General features: G+C 43.1%; 1 protein-coding gene across 1 annotated transcript in view; it reads left to right on the top strand.

The window, feature by feature from the left end:
* The window catches only part of VPS41 (VPS41 subunit of HOPS complex), a 281,951-nt gene that overhangs the window by 231,427 nt on the left and 28,145 nt on the right, over positions 1–22,379 (top strand). Inside the window, exon 25 of the mRNA XM_066272129.1 lies at positions 6,369–6,505. Within this exon, the coding sequence (XP_066128226.1) occupies positions 6,369–6,505 (137 nt within the window). The remainder of the gene's footprint in view (positions 1–6,368; positions 6,506–22,379) is intronic.

Consider the following 22,379-nt stretch of genomic DNA (forward strand, 5'->3'; position numbering starts at 1 on the left):
TAAATCTGATGATTTTTTGTTCCAGTTCTTTAAAAAATCTCATAGGGATTTTGATGGGAATTGCATTAAATTTGTATATTGCTTTGGGTAATATGGCCATTTTGATTATATTTATTCTTCCTATCCAAGAACAAGGAATATTTTTCCATCTCATTGTATCTTTTTCGATTTCCCTTAACAATGCTTTGTAATTTTCATTATATAGGTCCTTTACGTTCTTTGTTATGTTTATTCCTAGGTATTTTATTTTTTTTGTTGCAATCGTGAAGGGGATTATTTTTTTGAGTTCGTTTTCTAATATTTCATTGTTGGCATATAGAAAGGCTATGGACTTTTGTATGTTAATTTTGTATCCTGCGACCTTACTGTATTGGTTTATTGTTTCTAATAATCTTTTTGTGGAGTCCTTCGGGTTTTCGATGTATAGGATCATATCATCAGCAAAAAGTGATAGCTTTACTTCTTCTTTTCCGATATGGATGCCTTTTATTTCTTTGTCTTGTCTGATTGCTCTGGCCAGAACTTCTAGCACCACGTTGAATAAGAGTGGAGAGAGTGGACAACCCTGTCTTGTTCCTGATTTAAGGTAGAAAGTCCTCAGTTTTATGCCGTTTAATAGGATGTTGGCTGATGGTTTATCATATATGGCCTTTATCATGTTGAGATATTTTCCTTCTATACCCATTTTGTTGAGAGTCTTAAACATAAAATTGTGTTGTATTTTATCAAAAGCCTTTTCTGCATCTATTGATAAGATCATGTGGTTTTTGTTCTTTGTTTTGTTGATATGGTGTATTACGTTAACCGTTTTGCGTATGTTGAACCATCCTTGAGATTCTGGGATGAATCCCACTTGATCATGATGTATTATTTTTTTAATATGTTGTTGTATTCGGTTTGCCAGTATTTTGTTTAGTATTTTAGCATCTGTATTCATTAGAGATATTGGTCTGTAGTTTTCTTTCTTTGTGCCATCCTTGCCAGGTTTTGGTATGAGGGTTATGTTGGCCTCATAAAATGTGTTTGGAAGTATTGCTTCTTCTTCAATTTTTTGGAAGACTTTGAGTAGAATAGGAACCAAGTCTTCTTTGAATGTTTGATAGAATTCACTAGTATAACCGTCTGGGCCTGGACTTTTATTTTTGGGGAGATTTTTAATAGTTTTTTCTATTTCCTCCCTGCTGATTGGTCTGTTTAGGCTTTCTGCTTCTTCATGACTCAGTCTAGGAAGGTTGTATTGTTCTAGGAATTTATCCATTTCTTCTAGATTGTTGTATTTGGTGGCATATAATTTTTCATAGTATTCTACAATAATTCTTTGTATTTCTATGATGTCTGTGGTGATCTCTCCTCTTTCATTTTGGATTTTATTTATTTGAGTCCTGTGTCTTTTTTCCTTGGTGAGTCTTGCCAAGGGTTTGTCAATTTTGTTGATCTTTTCAAAGAACCAGCTCCTTGTTTTATTGATTTTTTCTATAGTTTTTCTGTTCTCTATTTCATTTATTTCTGCTCTGATTTTTATTATCTCCTTTCTTCGGCTGGTTTTGGGTTGTCTTTGTTCTTCTTTTTCTAGTTCCTTAAGGTGTGAAGTTAAGTGGTTTACTTCGGCTCTCTCTTGTTTGTTCATATAGGCCTGAAGTGATATGAACTTTCCTCTTATTACTGCTTTTGCTGCATCCCAGAGATTCTGATATGTCGTATTTTCATTTTCATTTGTCTGTATATATCTTTTGATTTCTGCACTTATTTCTTCTTTGACCCATTCATTTTTTAGAAGTATGTTGTTTAGTTTCCACATTTTTGTGGGTTTTTCTCCCTCTTTTTTGCAGTTGAATTCTAGTTTCAAGGCTTTATGATCAGAAAATATGCTTGGTACAATTTCAATTTTTCTAAATTTGCTGATATTGTCTTTGTGGCCCAACATATGGTCAATTCTTGAGAATGTTCCATGTACACTAGAGAAAAATGTATACTCTTTCGCTTTGGGATGAAGTGTCCTGTAGATGTCTATCATATCCAGGTGTTCTAGTATTTCGTTTAAGGCCACTATATCTTTATTGATTCTCTGTTTGGATGACCGATCTAGAACCGTCAGCGGTGTATTGAGGTCTCCAAGTATGATTGTATTTTTGTTAGTTTTTGTTTTAAGGTCAATAAGTAGCTGTCTTATATATTTTGCTGCTCCTTGGTTTGGTGCATATATATTAAGGATTGTTATGTCTTCTTGATTCAACTTCCCCTTAATCATTATGAAATGACCATTTTTGTCTCTGAGTACTTTTCCTGTCTTGTAGTCAGCATTATTTGATATGAGTATTGCTACGCCTGCTTTTTTTTGGGTGTTGTTTGCTTGGAGTATTGTTTTCCAGCCTTTCACTTTGAATTTGTTTTTATCCTTGTTGCTTAGATGTGTTTCTTGTAGGCAGCATATAGTTGGATTTTCTTTTTTAATCCATTCTGCTACTCTGTGTCTTTTTATTGGTAAGTTTAATCCATTTATATTTAGTGTAATTATTGACACTTGTGGGTTCCCTACTGCCATTTTATAAATTGCTTTCTGTTAGTTTTGTATCTAGTTTGATTCTTCTCTTTTGTTTTTCTATCATTTGTTTTTGTTTGTTTGTGTTCCATACTTCTTTCCTCTGTTGCTACCTTTTTTAAGTCAAGTGTTTTTGTGGTGGTTTTTTTAAGGGTGGTTACCATTAAGTAATGAAAAGGGTACCTACCATATTCATTGTAGTACCCTATCTTATAAGTATTTCTGCACTTCATCATCCTTTGCTACTGTTAATCTCCATCCTCTCCCCCCTTTTTTTCCTTTGTTGTCACAGTTTAAGTTTGGTTTTATTGTGTTCTTGGTGGAGCTGTTACTTGTGGTGTTGTTTTCTTTTGTTCTTTGAATCTGGTTGGAAAACCCCCCTTAGTATTTCCTGGAGTGGGGGCTTTCTGTTGATAAATTCTCTCATCTTTTCTGTATTTGTGAATGTTTTTATATCTCCTTCATACTTGAAGGATAGCTTTGATGGGTATAGTATTCTTGGCTGAAAGTTCCTCTCTTTCAGGGCTTTAAATATTGGGGTCCACTCTCTTCTAGCTTGTAGAGTTTCTGCTGAGAAATCTGATGATAATCTAATAGGCCTTCCTTTATATGTTGTACTCTTCTTTTCCCTGGCTGCCTTGAGAATTTTTTCTTTGTCATTGGTTTGTGTCATCTTTATTATGATGTGCCTTGGAGTGGGTTTGTTGGGGTTAAGAAAACTTGGTGTTCTGTTTGCTTCTTGAATTTGAGGCTTTAGTTCCTTCCACAGGCTTGGGAAGTTCTCGTCTATTATTTGTTTGAGTATATTCTCCATTCCATTTTCTTTCTCTTCTTCCTCTGATATACCTATTATTCTTATGTTATTCTTTCTGATGGAGTCAGACAATTCCTGTAGGGCTTTCTCATTTTTTATTATTTTTGAGTCTCTTTCTTCTTCTCTCTGTTGTGCCTCAAGTTGTTTGTCTTCTATTTCACTAATCCTATCTTCAATCTGGGCTGTTCTATTAGCTAAGCTTGTTACCTCGTTTTTCAGCTCGTGAATTGAGTTTTTCATTTCTGTTTGATTTGTTTTTATAGTTTCAATTTCCTTGGTAATATATTCTTTGTGTTCATTGAGTTGTTTTCTGATCTCCCTATATTGCCTTTCTGTGTTTTCTTGTATATCTCTGAGTATTTTTAAGATTTCTATTTTAAATTCTCTGTCATTTAGCTCCAAGGCTTCCAATATGTTAAGTCTTTTCTCCATAGATTTTTCCACATCTATTTGTGTTACCTCTCTTTCTTTTGTATCCATAATATTCGATTTCCTCTTTCTTATCGGCATCTGAGGGTGGTCTTATTGATAGCACTAATTAGAATTAATAAAGAGTAAAAAGAAAAAAAAAAAAAGGGTAAAACACCCCACAAAAAAAAACAGTAATAATTTATTATTTCCCCCTTTTTTTCTCTCTTCTCTTTCCCTCCTCTCCCCTCCTCAGGGAAATATCGTGCCTATAATGGAGGGCCTGATTTGGGGTGAAGAGTTCAAGGGGCAAAAAAAGGGAGTAGGGACCTACTAAATGCAAAAAAAAAAAAAAAAAAAAAGAAGAAAATCTTAGACAAGCATAAGATGATTTGCTTGTAAGTGATGGTCAACTAAGAGATATAATGAGAGGGATAAGAGGGAATCAGAAAAAGGACCAAAAAAGAATAATAAAGAAGAAAACATAAAAATAATAAGTAAAAATCTGTTGTATTAAGTGGAGCGAAGACTAAATACAATGGAGACCTTGGGTTGGGAGGACCCAAAATGCCACAAAAATAAACAAACAAGAGAAAAAAAATATAAAAACAAAAGCAAAAAAGAGAAATAAAGCCAAAAAAAAGCCTTGAGTCCCAAATTAACTAATTTGTTCATGATTGAGGATTATATGGGAGGAAAGTAAAATGAGAAAAGAAAAAACGAATAGAAAGGAAAAAATAAGAAAAAGAGAAAAACGAAGGAAGAAATAAAATAGGAGGAGAAAAAAACAAAATAAAGCAAGACAAAAAAAAACAAAAGAGGAGAGAGTGAGAGTTAAGTGTTTTGGAGTATAACCTTAAAGGAGGGTGAGGATGAAGAAGAAAAATAAAATGCAACACTCATGGGTAGTGTAGTTCAAGAAAGGGGAAGCATAAGATGGGCAGAGAATAGAAGGACCGAGGTGGAGGAAATAAAGGCAAAAAGATAGAAGAAACAAACAACAACAACAACAACAAAAAAATTAGTGGATCAAGTTGCAAAGTCTGTGGGTTTTTCTTGATTTTGAGAGGTTAACTTCTTCCTTTTTCTTTTCTCTCCCTCTTCCTAGTCGGTGACTCTGTACCCCAGGCTCTGCCCCTGTGTCACTCTTAGGTAGGGATTTGCAGTTGATGGGATTCTATGGCAATGTCATATAATTGGCTTTAGTCTTGCTGGAAGTAAAGGCTTGTTGGCGTTTGCAGGGTCCAACGATGAGAGAGTTTGCTTTCCTGGATTCTCTCTCCTAGTCCCCCCTTTCTGAATTAGCTGCCTGGTGATCCAGCTATAAGGCTGCAACTGCTTCTGCCTGGGGAGTAAGAGGCTCAAAGAGCTGGGAAATCCCCACTCTATCCCCACTCAGTGCAAGGCTTTGGGAAAGGCTCTGAGAGTCAGGGCCTCCAGTGTAATCAGGCTGGGGTGGGAGTCAATTGTTGTCAAGGTGACTGTTCAGCGCCTATCATTTAGTTGGACCTCTCAACCCAGGCTTTCCACACTTTGTAGCCTGTTTTTGCAGGGAAGAAGAGACACTAGTCTCTGCCAAGTCCTTCTTGTTAGCGTTTATCCCTGAATATGGAGGCTCTATCAATCAGAAGTTGCCCCCGCCCCTTTAGCGAGAGGCACTAAAAAATATCACGCCTCTTTTCTTGGATCACTGAACTGAGAGAGATCTTATCAATTAGAACCGAGGGTGCGCAGATTTTATGGGTTAAGCTAATTTCAGTGATTGGGTCGCAGCTGTGTTTCCGAAGGTATTTTAGGCTGCCTGCGCACGCCCCTCCCCCAACGCTTGATTGTTAGCTTGAATGGCTGGGTGAGGTGCCCCGCCCACGGAGAGAATCTCCCAAGCCTCTCCTGCTCGCCCCACCGCTGGCGGCTGGACCGCACCAGGCGCAGGATAATGGAGCCCCCTGGGTGTGCGGGCCAGTAGGGCGCCCTGGGCGCGTGGAATGCCAAAGGCACGCGCGCAAATGGGGCGCTCCGGGCACCGGTGGCCAGCGACCCCCACTCGCAGTGTGCGGGCCGCTGGGAACGTCAGCGGTGCTCAACCGGACCGGGCGCGCGCGGCTCGTGGCGGCCGCTCGCGGTGGCGGTTCGCGGGGGCTCGCGGCAGCTCGCGGTGGCGGTTCGCGGGGGTTCGCGGCAGCTCGCGGCGGCTCGCGGTGGCTCGCAGTCGGCTGCTCGCGGCGGCTTGCGGTTCCCAAGTATATGGGCTGACTCACCGCAGGCGCACTCCCTGGCGGCTTGAATGAGCGTCGCTGCGGTAGCTTCCTCCACACCCTCGTCTCTCAGATTCAAGTGATAACAGTCCTTTTGCTTTCAGTTTGTGTGGAACTCCGGAATGCTCCGAGGATAAATTTTTCTGTTTCTAGTTGATAAATTTGTTGTGATTTAGGGGAGAGCTGTCGGACGCGCTTCTCACGGCGCCATTTCCGTGACGTCACTCCCAGATTAGGTCTTAAGAGTTTAAAAATTCAAATTTGAAGGAAATATTTTTTTATATTAGTTTTGGCTTAAAATTGCAGTATGTACATTGCTTCTATGTTAACTGTTTTCTATGGTATTTTGCAGCTTTTATTACTGGCTTGTTAAACAACATTGGCACACATGTTGACCCAATTCTACTGATTCACCGCATCAAGGAAGGAATGGAGATTCCCAATTTGAGAGATTCGCTGGTTAAAATTCTGCAAGACTACAATTTGCAAGTAAGTATTTTTTCTTGGACAAATACATAAGCTGACTGAGTTGATTCACTACTGGATAAACATTTCTAGAGTTTATTTTAGATACCAGTCAAATAATTAAATTTAGTAAAGTCACATTTTATATAGGCCCCAATGTTTGGAAAACTGTTCAAATAGAGAAATTAGAAATATCACCCTTTAAGAAAGCCATCTGATTTTTAACCATCCCAGGTTTTCTCGTCCTGATGAGCAGGTGTTCTTACACGTGTGCAGTAAACACAGCATGACACTGGAGAGGGTCAGTACCATGGCTGGTTGCTCAGATAACCAAACCATTTCTGATCAGAAAGAGTTTTATCCCATTTGCAAGAATTAAAAAATACTTCTCAAGTATTGTAGTTTGATAATTTCTTTAAAGCCACTCAGTAACCTATTGCCTAAAACATGTTAAAATACAAGATTTTATTTAACCTTCTGTTTTCTAGACTAGTACAATTTGATATTTCTAGTAATTTAGAATTTGTGATAAGAACAATGAAAATTTTCTTGTAAGTAATATCTAATTACATAGCATCCTAATCTTTTATTTAAAAGGACTCCAAATAATTAGTATTTTTTAGGATGCTGGTAGCTTCCATAGAACTTAAAGTTATTTAAAGCACATTTCTTTGACAGTTTAGACTATTCTCTGTCTTTATTTGAAACTGAGTTTTTGTTATAATATGGGTGAAATTGCTTTCCTAGAAACAAAGCATTTTTCAAGTAGAGCCAAAGATACAGTTGTGGGAAGAGAAGTGATTATCAGGGTAAGTCAGGAGTGGGGGATTGTGACGAGGGTTTGTGGGGCCAGTAGTCACTGTGAGGGTGTGAGGAGGCTGCCTGCTGAACTCAGCGGAGGCCTTAGATGAGAGGCAGGGTGAGAAGGAGAAGAAATGGAGGAGGACTGATGGCAGCAAGGAGCAGTGTGAGAGAGGTAAGGAGTGACGGCTGGAGAGGCAAGAGCTCGTGGCTGGGAAGTGGGCTATTGTTACCTTCAAGTTACTAAAGGAGGCACTGTGATCATGTTCAGAAAGCAGGCAAAGGTAAAGGTCATTGGAGTGGAATTACTGGAGAAACTGCCAGAATCAATGTGGGGAGCTGTTAGACTAGCTCAGGGGTCCCCAAACTATGGCCCCCTGAGGCCATTTATCCTGCCCCGCTGCACTTCCGGAAGGGGCACCTCTTTCATTGGTGGTCAGTGAGAGGAGCACAGTTCCTATTGAAATACTGGTCAGTTTGTTGATTTAAATTTACTTGTTCTTTATTTTAAATATTGTATTTGTTCCCGTTTTGTTTTTTTACTTTAAGATATGTGCAGTGTGCATAGATATTTGTTCATAGTTTTTTTTATAGTCCAGCCCTCCAACGGTCTGAGGAACAGTGAATTCGCCCCCTGTGTAAAATGTTTGGGGACCCTGGGCTAGCTTGCTGGTGTACCGGCTGCAAGCCCTTTGCCTGACTAGTGTGTGAGCACCTGACAGAGGCACGTGTGTATGGCCTATGTAAGACTCTGGCTGCTTGTGCTCACGGGAATTGTGGATGTGCGGATTGCCTGCTCACCACTGTGAGGGGCCATTTTGTTGTTTGTTTGCCTGAAAAATGGTTTTCCCTGCCTGTGTGCTTGTCGCCACTGTGAGACTCTATTAAATGGAATGGCAAAACGCTTTCCAGCTCCACATTTTCTCTACTGTCTGCCCGAATTTAATGTGGACCTGTGTGGCAATGGCCACTGGCATTACAGCCTGTGAATCATCCCAGTGGCCACTGAGGAACAGGGAGCAGGGCTGTAAGCCAGGCTCCAGCATTTTCAGTGAACTGGGGGGTTAGCCTCACAGCCCAGGGTGACTGAAAGAAAAAGAGGTTAGCTGAAGGCAAGATGGGAGAGAACAAGGAGCCTTCACTCAGGAGGGCTTGTGGGAAATCAGGGTCTTGGGAGAGAAATGGGTTAAGGCAAAGAGGCGGAGGGCCTATTCTGCAAAAAGCTCCAAGATATATAGGTATTAATTTACAATGGAATGTGGAGGTTTGCAGATGACCCAGGGAACAGTGGTCAGAGGAGGACGAGAAAGTCAAGGAAGAAAAGAGGAACCCAGGTTAGTAGGCAAGGGGAGGTGGCATGGGAACTTGCATTGTGTAATACCTAAGGGACGCAGAAGAGCAGTCCAGGCAGGGAACAGTTTAACTGATGCTAAGGCTTAGAATTGGACTTTGGGAAAGCGGTTTCAAAGTCAGACCTTACAAAGCTCTGGGTGTGAGTGAGCTTGATAACATTCTGTGCATCACTGACTCTTAACCACCACTGATTATGCTACAGTATTCTCAGACTTTCAGGTCTATTTGTTAAGAAGTCATTTAGGTGTCTGTTAATAGCTTTACTCGAAGGAAGGTGATGAAATAATTATCCCTTCTCTCTTCCAGCTGTAGTGAATGAAACCTAGCCTGTAGGCTGAAAAATGTGCCTTGCTTTTTTTCCCCAGCCTCTACATTGGCTACAAAAATGCGCAATTGATCCCTCTAGGTAGGCTCTTAATCCAGAGAACCAAAGCCGTGGACACCACTGGGTCTCACGGCTATTCATTTTCTTATGAATAAATTTGCATAGTTCTCAGTCAGCTAGCAATAAAAATAAAATTATTAAATGAAAAATTAATTCCATATAAAAATTATTCACTAAGCTGCTAACCTGATATAATGCCAGTAGCCGAGGCCAAGCAGGTTCACATTGGATTCGGGCAGACGGTAGAGGAACTGCAGAGCTGGAAAGTGTCGGGCCAGTCCTGTTTATTGGAGACTCGCAAGGACAGGCGAGCAAATAAACAACACAAGGGAAAGAGCTAATAAAGGAAAATCTGCTATTTGCTGTAAGGACAAAGGAGCAAGGAAAATCGCACCTCATGGTGACGGGAGAGCCATTTGGGAGAGTCACTTGGCTCAGAGGCAGCACCCATAGCCTCATACAGGCTGTGCACACATGCCTCTGCCATGTGCTCATGCACTGATCAGGCAGAGTGCTTGCTGCTGGTAAACCCGTGAGCAAGTCTAACACAGCTGCCCCACATTCCACCCCTTTAGGATTGCTCGCCAGCACACCAGAATCTGCTGGTTCTATATGCAGCAAAATGGGAGAACTCATTATGAGCCATAAGAAATTACAAAGGTGCCCTTAATAATGCTATTCCCCTGAGTACTCTAGGGATAATACACTTCTACCTTAGGTGGCCAGGTGCTGGTTGCCCAGGGAGTTAACTGGTGTCCACCTCTAGTCCTTTTCCCCATGTTGCCAACAAGGCCACCCATCATAAGTGGGGAGCCTGTATGGTCCAGGGCCATGTCCATTGAAGCTCTTGGCCTTTAAGTAAGGCTGTTGGGGCAGGCAAGAACACGTTGCCCTGCTGTCCAAAATCCAGCTTGAGCAAAGCATCCTTGGTGCGTATCTGCAACTGGCTGGGGGCAGCTGCCCGATGCAGGAGGGCTTCCACTGGAGCTGGACCCCCTGGTCAAGGTCTCTCATTCAAAACCCAGAGTATTGTCCACAAGCAGCATGTTCATTGAGTAAGGGAGCTGGTGCCCCCCTCCTGTTGCAGTCCCTGCTTTAAGAGTCCATTATACTGCTCAATGATACCAGCAGCCTGGGGGTGGTAGGGGTCATGGTACTTCCAGTCCACTCCTAGGTCTTGAGCCCATTGCCTCACCATTGAACCTGTGAAATGGGTACCGTTGTCACTTTCAAGGACCAGGAGCTGCCCGTACACAGCACTCAGGCGGTCCAGAGCCTGTATAACTGCCCTCTGGTCAGGGTTACAGGCGGGGTAAGCAGCAAGCAGACTGGTGGCAGTATCTACACAGGTGACTGCATACTGGTGCACATCCGACTTTGGTAAAGGTCTGATGATGTCTATCTGCCACCGTGTCAATGGGACACTGTAGTGCTCCAGCCCACTGGGAACTACCAGTGTCATGTGGAAGAAACCTACTCAAGACACACACTTACCATATTTCCCCATGTATAAGACACACCTTCTTTTGAAAAAATTGGGGTCTATAAACTGGGTGCATGTTATACAGTGGTTGTGGAATTTCAAATGCCATAGATGGAACTGAGGACAAGGCAATATATGAAGACAGTGATTTGTCATCAGACACAGATGAGGACAAGCTAATGAGTGGGAGTTTTGACAGTGATGAGGAGTTGTATGAATTTTATGATGAATAAAATTTGAGTTCAATAACTTTATGTAAAACTTTTTTTTTCAAATTTCGGGTTCCAAAATTAAGGTTTGTCTTATACATGGGAGCCTCTTATACATGGGAAATAAGTATATCAAGAGGGAGAGGGGCAGGCTTGCCAAGGGAGGCAAAGAAGACCTCCTGAATTTACTTCTCCCTCAGCTTTTATTGATCAGAAGCAGAACAGGTGACAAGATTACAAGGGAGGGAGGCCAGGTGATAAAGGGGAAAGAATGATTAATGGCCATTTTGCTGACATGGAGAAAGGGCTAATTTGGTCAGTACATTCTTTTTCTTTTGCTAATTAACAAGTACAAAGGAAGAGACAATCTAGAACCTCTAGGCTAATTTTCTAAAGCCCATTCACATGCATTCCTTTGTGTCTACACAGAGAAACTCACTCACAGTTTCTTGGTGTTTGCTTCCAAAAGATAGTCACTCCGGGCTTTTAACTAAAGTTCCCCAATCCAATTCATAGAGGGTTCAAGGTGAGATGGGTGATTCCCTACCTCTCACCCTTCCTTGTTTTTTAAGGAAGGTGATGTAGAGGTGGGCTGTAGGGCAAGGAAAGCCGTGAAAACTCATCACAGGCTTCGAACTTCACTGAAAAATTGGATGATAACATGGAAAATTATCACTAAAAGAAAACATAAACAAATTACAAGAACAGAGATGCCCCAGAAGCTTAGATTAATGTCATGAAACCAAGTAGAAGGATTAAGCCACTGGAGAAACTCTTGTAAAGTCTGTAAGGTAATTGGTTTGAGTTTCTTTCTGAATATCTAGGAGCTGTTGATGAAGTTCTGCCTCAAGGTGAATAATTTGAGAGCTAAAGTTAGTAGAAAATGATCCAAGTAGATTTTGCTTACTGTATTCCCAAGGATGACTACACTGATTACATGGCAATGCAGTGACACAGGTGAGGGTATGTTCCCAGTCACACCTAAGAATCTGTCGAGTGGCAGGAGCTTGTTGTTGGTCCCAGGCCACTTCTCAGCTGCCTCAAGAGCTTGCGGTCTGGATAGAATTCCCTGACCAATTTGTGTCTGTTATACTAGATTCTGTGTGATATTGGTCATTGCATGCTCTACAGTGGCAGCTGTATGGGTACTCTGAGTAAGAGATATGGAAGTAACTGTATCAGAAGCTAAAATAATAGTAGCAGAGACAAGAAAAGCAATAAGAGTAAATAGAAAACGCTTGGAACATCTCCAGTGGGTAAGTGCAGATTCTAAAACCTGTAAGGTTGAAGATTCAGCCCAAGGCCGGGTTTTAATTGACAGGTAGCCACACCTGGGTAAGTGACACAAAGGAGTGATGGTAGTAACATTAAGCCTTGTAACATTTTCATGAGTGAGACAAGAGGTATACCAACCACGTGGAATAGTCATATTATATAGTTGGTTGGTGAGAATGATATTAGGGGCTTCTGGGGTAATAATAAACACATAAGGGTGTGAAGTACACAGCATAATGCTATCAGAAAGATTCCTAACTAAGGGAAGGATGAGATATTTACTATAATTTCCATGTGAAAGAACGCAGTTATAGGAAGGTAATCGTAGTCACCATAACTGCACATGGAAAGTACTAACGTGGTAGGTGTCTGAGAATTGTAAGACAGGTCCAGACAACTCATATTCCTTCCAGCTGGTAGTAGTATTAGAAGGGCTGTTAAAAGAAAGTTTATGCCCACTAGTGATTAAAGAACCATAGAGCCCCCAGTCCTACAGTGTACCATTCTTGAAAAGAGGACCTGGACAGGGAACTTTTACATGACAAGGATTCTATTGAACAGAATGGGACTGATGTTTATAATCTATTCCCAGGCCACAGTGTGGAATGTTAGGTGGTATGGTAAAGTTTACCACTCTAAAGGTTATGGTATTGACAGTTAAAACAGATATAAATGTGAAATTAGCTGGTTGATTATTTGTTTTGGGTTGATAATAAAGAAATTCTTGAAGAATGACACGTGCACAACCTTCTACAGCTAATTGGGTAGTAAAGCATATAGAAGGATTGCTAGAGGGAAGGTGTAAAGACCTCATTAATTGTGAGCCATTTCCTCTGCTCTTCTAAAGGGCCTGCAAGAGGTAACAATACACCTCCAGTCCAGGCAGTGCCATTGGAGGATGGGGGTGGGGGGGAGTCAGTATTCCACCATGTAAGTGGACGAAATAAAGGAGGATTATTTATATAAGTGTGCCCAATATACATTAGACATACCTGGAGTAAACAAAAGAAATAAGGTTAAACATACAAGAGCTCTACTAAATACCTGTTGACTATTTTGAGCTAGAGATAGATATGCCAGGAATCTATTTTCTGGGGTGGGAGCAGCCCCAACATTATTCATCAATGTTACCGCCTGCTGATCTAGGCTTTTCAGTTGTCCCCAAGTGATTCCTGGAGTTTATTATGTTTGTCTCATTGGTCCTCATGTGGGATTCAGCATCAGGCGTTGTATTTCCTGGACCAGTTGTTCAGAGGTCTTGATGTATCTTAATTCTCTGGAGGGGGATCCACTCCATTCCTATAGGTAAGGAAGCACAAATCGATCCTCAACCCCGTGTTAAAACAGGGTAAGGTCCTTCCTGTGGAGACTTTGGTTCCCAACTGCGAACACACACCTGCTGGTCCTGAGAAATGTTTGGTTGTTTTGGGATAATGCTGTTCAACAGCAGGAAGATTGTCTATCAAGATTCAAAAAATTTTAATGGTGGCCCTGGCTGGTTGGCTTAGTGGTAGAGCGTCGGCCTGGCGTGCAGAAGTCCCGGGTTCAATTCCCGGCCAGGGCACACAGGAGAAGCATCCATCTGCTTCACCCCTCCCCCTCTCCTTCCTCTCTGTCTCTCTCTCTTCCCCTCCCGCAGTGAGGCTCCATTGGAGCAAAGATGGCCCGGGCGCTGGGGATGGCTCCTTGGCCTCTGCCCCAGGCGCTGGAGTGGTTCTGGTCACAACAGAGCAACGCCCCGGAGGGGCAGAGCATCGCCCCCTGGTGGGCATGCCGGGTGGATCCCAGTCGGGCGCATGCGGGAGTCTGTCTGACTGTCTCTCCCCATTTCCAGCTTCAGAAAAATACAAAAAAAAAAAAAAATTTAATGGTGTATAAAGCCATAGCTAATCAATCCCTCGGAGACTCTAATTGTTCACAGGGACTTCCCTGTTTTTGTTTTTTAAGATAGGTTTTTAAGGTGCAATGAGCACGTTCAATACAGGCCTATCCTGTTGAATTATAAGGGATACCTATAACGTGTTTAATATTCCAGTTCTGTGAAGCTATTTGGAATGTCTTAGAAGTATAGCAAGGGCTACTGTCTGTTTTAATTACTTCAGGGCAGCCAGGAATGGAGATGGACCCTAAGAGGTGAGAAACAGCATGATGTACTGCTTCCTGGTAGCAGGCGTAGTGTGGATCATGCCTGAGTAGGAATCTATAGTAACAGGTAAATACTTAAAATGACCAAAGGAGGTTCCTGAGTGACATCAGTTTGCCATATACCATTAGGAGTGAGACCACTGGGATTGCTGCTGTATCCTAAAGACTTTCCTGAATAAAGCTGACAAGAGAGGCAAGCCTTCACAATTTGTTTGGCCTACAAAAAATAGGGTAATGTTTCTTAAATGATAGGATGTTTTGATGGTGAAATTGATGAACTGTAGCTGCCTATTGAAAAGCAACTGAACAAGCAGTAACAATATTATCAGCTTGTTGATTACCTGTAGAGAGTGGCCCAGGCAAGTCTATATGAGACCTGCTGTGGGCAATAAAAAGAGGATGAGTATGGTTATCAAGAAGGGACTGCAGCATTAAAAACTGACAATAAAGATTTACTTGGGTTATATTTGATATATACTGTCTCTATATGTAATACAGTATGGACAGCATAACGTGAATCAGAAATGATATTGATCAGGAAACGTCTGTAGAGATAAAATCACTGCTCCAAGATCTGCTTGCTGAGTAGTGGCAAAGCCAGTTTCTACACAGGGTTGCCATGCTGTAACTTTCCAAGTGATAGCAGCTTTTCCTGTTTTACCTGATCCATCAGTAAGTACTGTAAGGGCAGTAGGAATAGGCTCTTTAAGTACTTTTACTGGTAAACTAATAGGACCATTTATGAATAGAGTAAGGAGTTTGGAAGATGGAAAGTGATGAAACACTTGTTTTTAAAAATCAGCTAACACTTTGCCAGTGGCAGCTGTGTTGTGGCAAAGCTTGGAAGTCTTCTGAGAGAGGAAGATAACTGGTGTGTAGATCTTCCCTGGTTAACCGCGTACAATAATGCTGTCTTCCTTTAAAACTAAGAGGTGCTATTAAATCTGTAGAGTAAAAGTTTTCTGATAAGTGGCTCCTAGAAAGAGCCATTCAATTGACCTAATAAACCTGTAGGGCTGTGAGCAGTATTAAAAATGAATAGTGAGGCCCTGGCCGGTTGGCTCATTGGTAGAGCGTCGACCTGGCATGCAGAAGTCCCGGGTTCAATTCCCGGCCAGGGCACACAGGAGAAGCACCCATCTGCTTCTCCATCCCTCCCCCTCTCCTTCCTCTCTGTCTCTCTCTCCCCCTCCCGCAGCGGAGGCTCCACTGGAGCAAAGATGGCCCAGGCGCTGGGGATGGCTCCTTGGCCTCTGCCCCAGGCACTAGAGTGGCTCTGGTCACAGCAGAGTGACGCCCCCGAGGGGCAGAGCGTTGCCCCTGGTGGGCGTGCCGGGTGGATCCTGGTCAGGCACATGCGGGAGTCTGTCTGACTGTTTCTCCCCGTTTCCAGCTTCAGAAAAATACAAAAAAAAAAAAAAAATGAATAGTGAGACAGGAAAATTAGGGTTATAATGGTGTAATTGTCACTGCTGAAGGGCTGTCTCAACCTGATTTAACTCTTGTAGTGCTGAATCTGAAAGGGTCCGAGAAGGTAAATTAGAATCACCCTTTCAACTTTGAAATAGAAAATGTAATTGGTATATAGCAAGGCCTAGAGTGGGTTGAACCCAATTAATGGCTAAGCAATTGTTGAAGCATATTGAGTGTTAATAGCTGAGATATTTGTAGCTGAATCTTTTGGGGGCGAATGGATCACTCCCAAATAGTGAATCCTAAATATTTCCATGGGGCAGAAAGCTGAACCTTTTCAGGGCCAATTGTCAGACCATGTATAGCTGTGGTCTGACAAATATGATGATAAGCTTAATATAATAGTTGTTCAGTGGAAGCTATAATTAAAATACCACCCATGTAATGAAACATTTTGGCTTCAGAGAAAGCAGACGAGTAGGAAGATGAGCCTGATGAACATGATGCTGGCAAATAGTGAGGGCTGTTAGCCATTCCCTGAGGCAGCCACTTATGTCCTTGGATGGGTCCTGATTACTAAGGATGGGAACTGAAAAGACAGAACACTCAGTCATCAAGTTGAAGCAGGACAGTAAAGAAACAATCTTTTCTATCAACAATAAAAGGCCAGTCCTCAGGGATCATGACAGGAGAAAGCAGCCCAGGCTGAAGGGGTCTCCTGGGTTGAATAACCACATTAATAGCTCATTGCCATTTTCCTGACCTTTTTGGAATAGTAAATATAGGAGTATTCAAGGGACTAGCTGATGGCTCAGTGTGCCCTGCCTCTAGCTGTTACTGAATTAGTAAATGTACTTTTTTTAATTTCTCCCCTTTTAGGGGCCATTGTTCAACCCAAACAGGGTCGTCAGTTTTCCAGGTTAGTTTAAGGAGAGGTATGTGAACAGTGGCCCCACCTAAAAAGGCGAAATGTGTAAAGACTTGTCCCATTGCTGAAGAATGTCTCTTCCTCATAAAGAAAAAGGGAGAGGAAGAACAAAAGGGTGGAAATTATCAATTTTCCTTCTGGTCCCTGGCAAGTGAGAAGACCCCTACTCTGCTGGGTGTACTAAGTCTTCCTGCCCAGGGTGGTTGCTGAAGTAGGCCATGTGGGCAATCAGGTAGCCAGGCAGAAGTGGAAATTATAGTAATCAACACCTGTATCGGTAGCCAGTCTTTTAACTTTTACTGTAGGTCACTGCTGAGAAATAGATGATCAGAATGTTGTAATTCCTGAATGTCCAAATCCTTGAGTTTTTCTTTCTTTATTTTGAGTATTGCCCTGTATATAAGGTAACGATAAAACCTGAGCAATACAGGTACCTGTTGGAATGACGTGCAAGCTGCATCCTTGAACCATGATTTTTATTTCTCCTGTGTAGGCAGAGTCTATAATTCCAGGGAGAACCTGAAGTCTCCTATGGGTGGTGCTAGATCTTCCTAGCATTAGCCCTACTGTCCCAGGAGGGAGAGGGCCATAAATGCCAGTGGATAAAGTATAAACTTAACATTTCCTTTATTATATATTCCTCTGTTACGGCAAGATCCAAGCCCGTGCTGCCAATGATAGCAGCAGAGAGACCTGCAATGATGTTCTAGGAGTCACTGCCAGAAATGCCTGCTTTCCCAAGGGTTGATAGGGGTGCTGGGGGATGTGCCCCCCTCAAAGTTTCTCTGAACTGGGTTTCCATCTTTATCAAATCTAGACCTACACTGTTTAGCCCAGTGGTTTCCTTTCTTCCACTTTGGACATGGTCTTGTGCAGTGGTCGGCAAACTCATTAGTCAACAGAGCCAAATATCAACAGTACAATGATTGAAATTTCTTTTGAGAGCCAAATTTTTTAAACTTAAACTATATAGGTAGGTACATTCCTTATCGAGGTAGCGCCCGCACGTGGTATTTTGTGGAAGAGCCACACTCAAGGGGCCAAAGAGCTGCATGTAGGTCATGAGCCACAGTTTGCCGATCAGGGATCTAGTGGGGTCACAGGAAAGCAACAAGATGATAGAAGTGTGAAATCTGCACCAAATAAAAGGAAAACTCTCCCAGTTTTATACCTATTCAGTGCAGTTCGATGTGGGCTCAGGCACAGATCTTTTAGGGTTCCTTAGGTAGCTATCTCATAATAGCCTCTACAGACTCGTCACTGACTGATGGCCTACCAGAACGGGGTTTCTCCACCAAACTGCTGATTTCCTTCAACTGCTTATCCCACCGAGGAATGTTATTCCTATGTGGTGGCACTTCGTTATAAACGCGCCAATATTCACGTTGCACTTTGGTCACGGATTCGAATTTAGCGAGCCACAGAACACATTGAACTTTCCTCTGTACCGTCCACATCTCGACTGGCATGGCCGTGGGCTGCTCTGCTGTATACACGGTGTTATGTCATCTGCGCATGCGCACATGCTGCCACATCATCCTACAGAAACTGGGAGGGTTTTCCTTTTATTTGGTGCAGATTTCACATTTCTATCGTCTTTTGTTGCTTTCCTGTGACCGGTCAAAAGTGCACCATGACTTTACGGACACACTGTATACTGCTCACAAAACTTAGGGGATATTTCGCCTGACCTGTGGTGGCGCAGTGGATAAAGCGTCAACCTAGAAATGCTGAGGTTGCTTGCCGGTTCAAAACCCTGGGCTTGCCTGGTCAAGGCACATATGAGAGTTGATGCGTCTAGCTCCTACCCCCTTCTCTCTCTCTGTCTCTCCTCTCTCTCTCTGTCTCTCCCTCTCCTCTCTAAAATGAATAAATAAATAAAAAAACTAAGCTTTAAAAAAAAAAACTTAGGGGATATTTCAAAATGAATACGAAATGATAAAATATTCCCTAGTATTTGTGAGCAGTGTATAAACCTATGTCTTTGGTGGTGGCTCTTATGCCGGATAATGCAGCCTGACAGTCCTTATTTGCATTCTCATCAGCAAGTTGTAAAAGAAGACTATCTTGAGCTTCTTTGCTCAAAACCTGTTTTTCTAAAGCCATCTGCAGGTGATTTATGAAATCAACATAGGGCTCTGTAGCCCCCTGGTGCATAGTTGTAAAATATCCTTGCTGCTGCCCAGACACAGGTATTTTCCTCCAAGCCTGTACGGCTAAAAGGGGACATTGAGCAAAAAGTTGAGGAGGGTCTGCGGCTGCCTGTGCTTGACTTGTAGTAAATTGTCCAACTCCCTACAGCATATCAATAGTGACAGGTACCTGATTTTCAAAATCCTGAAGTCCTTGTCTTGTAGCTAGGTCATAATATTCCATTTGCCAGGCAGTATATTCAGCTGGCAATACTAAAGTTTTTACTAGAACCTTCCAATGGTCAGGAGTCATATCATGTCCATTTCCAAAGGCCTCTACCATGCCTACTGTAAATGGGCTTTGAACTCCATTCTCTTGAATAGTCTTTTTCAATTCCTTAAATACAGAATAAGGTAAATTCTGATGGACTCACTGTCCCTGTTGTATGATAACAGGGAAAGCTGTAGCTTTAATAGCATCTGAGTCGCCAACATTAATCCTTCTGAGAGCTTTCCCTTAAGGAAGGAGTATGACTCTTCCCAAGTCCAGGGGGAAAGGGTGGAGGATAGGGGGAGCCAAAGGCTCCTAAGAGGCAAGGGAGAAGGAAAAGGTATTTTGTCCTCCTTATCGGCCTCCTCAAATTTCATTGCTGCCATAATCTGTGGTTCAGGTTGACTGTGCTGTGATTCCTCTTTTACTTTCCATTCTGGAGTATGCAAAAGATACAAAGCAGTGCAGACAAACCTCCATGTTGTGAGAAGAGGAATGGAAACCTTTGATCATTGTTCAAACTGCTTTTATAAACTTTACCTACTTGCTCCCCTAATTCTAAATCTAAGGCTCCCGCATCAGGGAACCATGGGCAGTGCTGTCATACAGCAAGTAAGAGTTGCTGTATTGCTTTAGTCTCTATAATACACTGAGCATCGTGGAGCAATTGTTGTAAAAATTTTTTGTTGTTGTAAAATTTTTAAGGTAAATGCGCTGCTGCTTGTTGAGCTTCTAACCCATGAGGAAACCCTTTTCTGACCTACGTGCATCGGTCCCTTCCTCAAGGCAAGTAGGGACTGTTCCTTACCGGAATTCCTCATAAGATGCAGCTGCTATACGTCTCTTCACACACGGATTCCACACGATCATGATGAGGTCACCAGTTGTAGTACTCTAGTCCGCTGGGAACTACCAGTGTCGCGTGGAAGAAATCTACTCAAACACAAACTGATGTCAAGAGGGTGAGGGGGAGGCCTGCCAAGGGAGGCAAAGAAGACCTCCTGAATTTCCTTCTCCCTTAGCTTTTATTGATCAGAAGCTGAACAGAGATAACAGGTTTACAAGGGAGGGAGGCCAGGTGATAAGGGGGAGGAATGATTAATGGCCATTTGGTGACATGGAGAAAGGGCTAGTTTGATCAGTATATTTTTTCTTTTGCTAATTAAGCACAAAGGAAGGGGCAATCTAGAACCTCTCTGATTTTCTAAAGCCCATTCACATGCATTCCTGTGTGTCTGCACAAAGGTCACTCACATAGCTTCTTGGTGTTTGCATACAAGAGACATTCACTCAGGGCTTTTAACTAAAGTTCCCCAATTCAAGCCATAGAGAGTTCAAGGTTAGATGGGAGATTCCCTACAGGACACGACCTCTGGATCTGTCCAGATGACACCAGTGGTCTCCGAGGGTGCTCTTTGGAACATTCTGCACATTGTTTGTAGGCTATAAGTACCTCTGCATAGGACACAGGCAAATTCTATGCCTTAACAGTAGCCCACATAGTTTTCTGTCCCGCATGGAGCATGCGCCTGTGGAGCCACTGTGCCAGGTCACCTGGAGGCGCAGTCTCCAACCATTACACCCTCCCAAAGTGTCTGCCTTGTCATTGCCAGGATAGGCTAGAGGCCATGCCCTGTGATGTGGTATACTATCACCTATTTCTGGTGTCCTATTTCCCATAAATCCTGCCACATGGCCTGACCCAGTAGCAGACAGTGGATCACCATCCACTGGTTAATGTGCCAAGTAGCAATCCAAAGGTCAGTCCATGATAGCCCAGCTGTCAGTTCAGATCACCAGAGAGGGTTTACAGTCAGCTAGCCATATGGTTCTTAATTCCGCCCATTGGTTGGTTTGGCCTGTACTTGTGTCCAGCCAAATAGTCTCAGTGGCCGGATGGAAGGCTATGGCTGTCCACTTGGCCTGTTAGCCCCTGCTAGACATTGTACCAAGAATCCTCGGGGATGGGCATTCACCCTTCCTCCTGAACCTCAGCTGCACCTGACTCTAAGATCGCATAGGTGATTGGGCCCAAGACTTCCTGCAGTTCTGCTCTCAATGGGCTGGCGCTAAGAGCACAGCATTGTTGTAGGTATGTACCCTACTTGGCCAGGGTGGAGGTTTGAGCCATACCACTATGAGGTTTGGTTGACCCACCTTTCACCCAAATTACAATAGGGTATATGGTCTTGACCATAACTGGAGTTGTGGTAATGGCAGCCAATTTCTACATCTCTGTTTTGGAGAGCATGATACCATCTACCCCTGTATCCCACAACCTCAGTAGCCAGGCTGCCAGCAGCTCAGTGGGTTTCTGCCTGAATTGCTCCCCCAACTCCATCAGCTCTACCTTGGTGTAGGGCCGGACCACGGAGTGCTCCACTGTCTGTGGAGGAGGCTGTGGTTGCTCCTGAAGGACTCTGCTGCTGGGATTTTACCTTCTTGGCAACCAGCAGCTGGGCTCTGAGTCTGGGGACATTAGTTGTAGCCCGAGCCTCCCTCTCAAAAGAGGAGGAGTCAGAAATGCCTGCTCCCTCTGACTCAGAGCCACCCCGCCAGCAGGAATGCAGCTCCCTCTTCCACACCCACTTCGGCTCCTGGCTGCAGTTTTGCTAATAGCCGTTACTGCCAACATTCAGCTTCAAGGGCAAACTGCAACTCAGGAACACGCAATTCCTTCTCCAGAGACAGCTCCAGTTCCAATCGCCATTGGTGTTCAGTCAGCACCTCACAATGCAACTCTCGAACCCAGTCGGCCTCTTCAGTGCTGGCTCCAGTTCACACCGTCGCTGGTTCTCAGCCTGCAGTCTGACTTGTAGTTCTCGGATCTGCAGCTCTTTCTCCAGTGAACATTGCAGCTTGTGCCATGGTTGCCACTCAGTCTGCAGCTCACCCTGGAGTTCTGGACCTTGAGCCACCTCTTACACAGAGCTCTTGGTTTCCTCTTGCAGAGATGTAAAATACATCCAGCCTACAGCCCCCAAAAGGACAGCCATGGGAAACCATATGCTGTAGAACAGTGACCACTTTCATACCCTACCTCTCAAGGGTGTTGGCGGCTCCATACCAATCTGCTCCAAACTCTGCCCACTACACCAGATGTAATGCTGGTGGCCGAGGCCAGGCAGGTTCACATTGAATTCGGGCAGATGGTAGAGGAACTACGGAGCTGGAAAGCATTGGGCCATACCCATTTATTGGAGGCTCACAAAGACAGGCAAGCAAATAAAACAAAAGGGAAAGAGCTAATAAAGGAAAACCTGCTATTCCCAGTGAGGGCATGGGAGCAAAGAAAACTGCACCTCACGGTGGCGGGAAAGCAATCTGGGAGAATTACTGCCCAGGAGAAACACCCCCTTATACAGGCTATGCACACGCGCCTCTGCCACATGCTCATGCACTAATCAAGCAAAATGCTTGCAGCTGGTAAACCCGTGAGCAAGCCTAACACAGCTGCCTCACACACAACATTTTATTTTAATTTTAATTTTATTTTAAAGTGT

Source organism: Saccopteryx bilineata, chromosome 4, assembly GCF_036850765.1.
Source record: "Saccopteryx bilineata isolate mSacBil1 chromosome 4, mSacBil1_pri_phased_curated, whole genome shotgun sequence".
Classification (NCBI taxonomy): Eukaryota; Metazoa; Chordata; class Mammalia; order Chiroptera; family Emballonuridae; genus Saccopteryx; species Saccopteryx bilineata.